This window comes from Diospyros lotus, chromosome 8 (assembly GCF_014633365.1).
Source record: "Diospyros lotus cultivar Yz01 chromosome 8, ASM1463336v1, whole genome shotgun sequence".
Lineage (NCBI taxonomy): Eukaryota > Viridiplantae > Streptophyta > Magnoliopsida > Ericales > Ebenaceae > Diospyros > Diospyros lotus.
In genome coordinates this window covers 12,733,068-12,737,467 of record NC_068345.1, presented here as the reverse complement: position 1 = coordinate 12,737,467, position 4,400 = coordinate 12,733,068, and the positions used below count along the sequence as shown (strand labels likewise).

The 4,400-nt window shown below is 34.6% G+C and overlaps 1 protein-coding gene across 1 annotated transcript; it reads left to right on the top strand.

Moving 5' to 3' along the window:
* The first annotated feature begins 539 nt into the window (after positions 1-539).
* Positions 540-2,034, top strand: LOC127808525 (immune-associated nucleotide-binding protein 9-like). Its single transcript, XM_052347100.1, has 4 exons — positions 540-843; positions 973-1,253; positions 1,444-1,611; positions 1,693-2,034. Exons 1-4 carry the CDS (start codon positions 540-542, stop codon positions 2,032-2,034), a joined length of 1,095 nt encoding a protein of 364 aa, XP_052203060.1.
* Positions 2,035-4,400: the final 2,366 nt, after the last annotated feature.

Below are 4,400 nucleotides of genomic sequence, written 5' to 3'. Positions count from 1 at the left end.
TAATAAATAATGGCAATTTACACCAGATATTATATTTATCTTATTCTATTCCCTTTCATAAAATGCACCAATCGAACCGGAAAATGCCCCTCTCCGGCGTACCTTTTCGCAGCTGAAGATGCCACACTAACAATAAACTATTGCATTTGTATATACATATATGTTTGTCTCTCTGTCTTCCGATAGGAATGCCGAGCGACGGAGGGGATATGCCTGCTGATGGGGCTACGTGAAATGTTGAACTGATAACATTTACTCAATATTACCATGGAAGCACAGAAGGTGATGGGTTTTGTAAAATGTAAAACTAGAATATCGTGCTTCTTCTCCATCCGTTCAGATTCAGACCCTTATAATTAATTGCACTTTCGATCGATGATTTCTCATCTTCCTGACTTTTAATCTTTCCCCCCACACTTCTATTTAATTATTTGTTTTTCTCTTCTTGCTTTTTCAACTACTCTTTCTTTCCCTGCTCTCTGGCTGTTATCCAACATTTTACAGCCAACTGGTACGTAGTTTGATTACACAGAGACATAATGGTTGGAAGCGCTCTGACTGATGATGATAAAGTGGAAGTTGGCTTTCCTTCAAATGGGCCCGAACCTGTTGCTCTTTCAATCGGTCGTGGCTCACACTCTGATGCGCCTTCTAATAAATCTCGAACTGTGGTTTTGGTTGGACGCACTGGAAACGGGAAAAGTGCAACGTGCAATCACATTCTTGGAAGGGTGGCATTTACGCCCAGGTCTTGCTCCTTTTCTGCTGGTATTAGTCGCACGTGCGAGATGCAGACAAGAAAGCTGAGTGGCGGCCAGATGCTTAATGTCATCGATTCTCCTGGTACCTATTACATTGTCTAATTATATCAAGTGCATGCGTGCCCCCAAAATATAAACTGTAGCAATTGCAATTGTTTTTTTCTTTAATCTAGCTAACTCCAAGGCCATTAAACCTTGACAAAAATGACAGGTTTGTTTGATGTCTCATCCTGTGGTTCTGAATTTATTGGAGAAGTAATAGGCCAAGCCATCAATATGGCCAAGGATGGCATCGATGCCGTGCTTGTAGTCTTCTCAGTGAGGACTCGCTTTACCAAGGAAGAGGGCTCCGTCTTACGTGGTTTGCAGATTTTATGTGGGGAAAAAATTAGTGACTATGTTATTGTTGTTTTTACTGGTGGGGATTCACTTGAAGAAGATGGGGTCACCCTGGATGAATACATAGGCCGTGAGTGCCCGGACCCTCTAAAGGTATATATTGTGTCTCACTGCTCTTTGCTCCTTAAAAAATCAGAAAATTGTGGATCATACAGATGTTTATATATTCATGTTTAAATTAAAACGCCATGCCCTGCCCCTTTTTTCGTTTATAAAGTTGTAATGTGAACTTGAAATATGGATGAACTTTCTAGCAGAATTATTGGGTGTGATATTGGTGTAGGAAATCCTGGGTCAATGTGGAAACCGAAAGGTTCTGTTTGACAATAAGACTAAGGATGAAGCGAAGAAATCTCGACAACTGGAACAACTTCTAAGTCTTTTAGATGGCGTTATAGAACTGAATCATGGACAGCCTTACAAAGAAAAACTAAATGTTGATAAGCTGAAGGTGACGGTTGTACTGAATTTTTGTTTTGTTCTGTAAACTTGCAAATCATGATCGTCGTAGCTGTATCTTTGGTTTTGATAGGAAGAGGCACTGAAACTTCGTGGGCAGACAGAAAAGGCTAATTCTTTGAAAGGATGCATGATAGAGAGATCCGAGTTTAAGGACCAACTTCCAAGGTCAAGCGAAGAACAAGCCAAGAGGATGACTGAAATGGCTTGGGTGGATAACGATTCTTCCTATCGTCGGTTACTAGAACAGCAATTGGCAGAAGAGAAAGCAGCAAGGCTCAAGGCAGAAGAGGAAGCTGAAGCAAGACTGAGGGTGTTGAATGAACTTTACAGCATTAGAAGGCAGAGGGAGATAATAGCCGCATCAAAAGAAGGCAGAGGAAGTCAGAGTTGGATGCGGTGTAGGATTATGTAGTTGAGGTTGCAATTTCTGGATCGATTTAAATTTGCTATTCTGGTTTTGGATCTGTAGGCTAATTTGATTTTGTGGGTTTTATTTGATTTCTTGCACCTGTTTTTAGTTTACTCACCAATGTGGACTCAAAAAGCAATGTTAAGGTCGTATGAAAATGTATTGAAAAGGGTTGTTGAAGCATTTACATTTTCTAGCCACTAGGGTGACCTTGTCTCTGTGGCTCTGTCTCCCTCTTCCCTTTCCTTTCTCTTTAACAGTATAGCTAGTAGCTGCACCAGTGCTCGAGAGCAAATCAAAAGCTTGCTGCTTTGGCTGTTGGATCGGAAGCATATTGACATTGTAGTCATGCTTTTCCAATACAAATGATACTTTGCATTATGTAAAAGTTGCATTGATGCATTGCATTTATTCAAGAGAGAGTGAGAGAGCTTGTCACTCTCGAATAGCTAATGAACTATCAACAAAGTTGTTAAACACAACTTTTAACATATAATATAACTAAATAGATAGATATATAGATACAAATATAGAAACTCACTCTCGAATAGCTAATGAACTATCAACAAAGTTGTTAAACACAACTTTTAACATATAATATAACTAAATAGATAGATATATAGATACAAATATAGAAACTTTTTGGAAAATATATTTTTTGTGATTGAGATATATTTACAATATATAAATAAAGAACATTTCTAGGAATAGATAAGATAAATATTTATTATAAAATATAATTGTATAAATATATAAATACATTCCTAAAAATATATATTTTAATTAAAACCGTTTCATATTTATATATTATTTATATTTATATATTTATGGTTCAAAAATCTATTATATTTATAGTTTAGAAAAAAAAGTATTTGTAAGTATATGTTATGTAATTCAGAAATATATATATTTTGAGAAATTATAAATATTTTTTAGTTAATATAGGAAAGAATAATTGAGATAAAGTATTCTATAGGGTATTTTTTGAAGAAGTTGTGATGGTATATATGAGCATAATTTTATGATACATGTCTTTTAAAATAGTCTTGAATCTCTTTTCGCTTTCAATTTTTTCTAAGTATACACATTACTTTTATCAGAATTATAACAACTAACATTGTTATTGGCAACATATTCTTCTCCTCTTCCTTGTAGGCAACATGTTTTTTATCATCATTAATGAAGCAACATATTCTTCTTCTTTTTCTTTTCTTAAACGCCGTTCTAGGCAATTCTTCTCCTCCTCTTCTTTTTCACTAGGTGAAACATATTACTAACAAATCATTTTTAACATATTTTTCTTTGTTGTGTTCAATCTAAAATGAACCTAGATTTGAGATGATCTTGGAAGAAGAAAAATGACATCGACGGATAGCAATGTATTTTGCCTAGTGACAAAGAATAAAATAAAATATAAGAGCTATCAATGAAAATAGTGTTCGAGTGGTGACTTTTCTTTTTCTTATTTTGATTTTTTTATTTGTTAAATGTTAATTTTTTTAATTAACCTTAATCTTAATTTAGATAATTTAATTGATGATATATATTAAATTAAAACCACTTCATTTTTTTATTAAAATTGATAATGATAGTTGTTAAAACTAACATACGAGTCTGTTTGAAAAGAATTAAAATGGATGGGTTTAAGGTTAGTTTTAAAGTATAAAAAGTGTAAAAATAAGTTAAAGTACAAGTTCTCATGACATAATTTGATTTGATTTTTAAAAAAACTCTTCTTTTTTTTTTAATTTTTTTTCGTAAACACTCTTTGCCAACCTTTACGAATTCCATCTTATTTTTAAAACTTTCATTTGCTTGACCTTCTATTTTCATGATTTATTTTTCTCAAACTTATTAGAGATTATTTTTCTAAACGAACAATGGTTAGAGAAGATTATTTTTTTATTAGTCTTGCCTTTTCACCTAAACTTATTAGAGATTATATTGACTGTTGATACTGACATAATAGGTATTCGGAGAATGAAAATCTAGAACTAGAACCATTGGCCAAGTCTCGGGTTAAGGCCAGACAAAGGAAATAGTTCAAGAAGGACGGTTGAGATCCATGGAGCTCCCTCCATCCAGCTGCTCATACTTCCAAAACAAATGCAGTTGTTTCAGAAAGGCTGAGGCAACTACCTCTGATCGCTGTCTCCCTGTCGTCTGATTGATAGGAATGGTGATCGACGGAGAGGGGAAGGTTAGATGTCGCTCAGTGATTCATTGAACTGATAACAATCAAGGTGAAAATTGGAATATGTGAAGTTGGTGGATTCATTCAATGTTTGTGAATATTATTGTACTCCGGCCACGAGCAAGCGGAATGGAAATGTAAATACTTCTGTAGTCCGTTCATGTCCGTCCTCTCT

Coding starts and splice junctions, on each gene's coding strand:
- LOC127808525 (XM_052347100.1), top strand. CDS start 540: ATGGTTGGAAGCGCTCTGACTGATGATGATAAAGTGGAAGTTGGCTTT. Junction 844..972: donor TAATGTCATCGATTCTCCTG/GTACCTATTACA, acceptor CAAAAATGACAG/GTTTGTTTGATGTCTCATCC. Junction 1,612..1,692: donor TAAATGTTGATAAGCTGAAG/GTGACGGTTGTA, acceptor TGGTTTTGATAG/GAAGAGGCACTGAAACTTCG.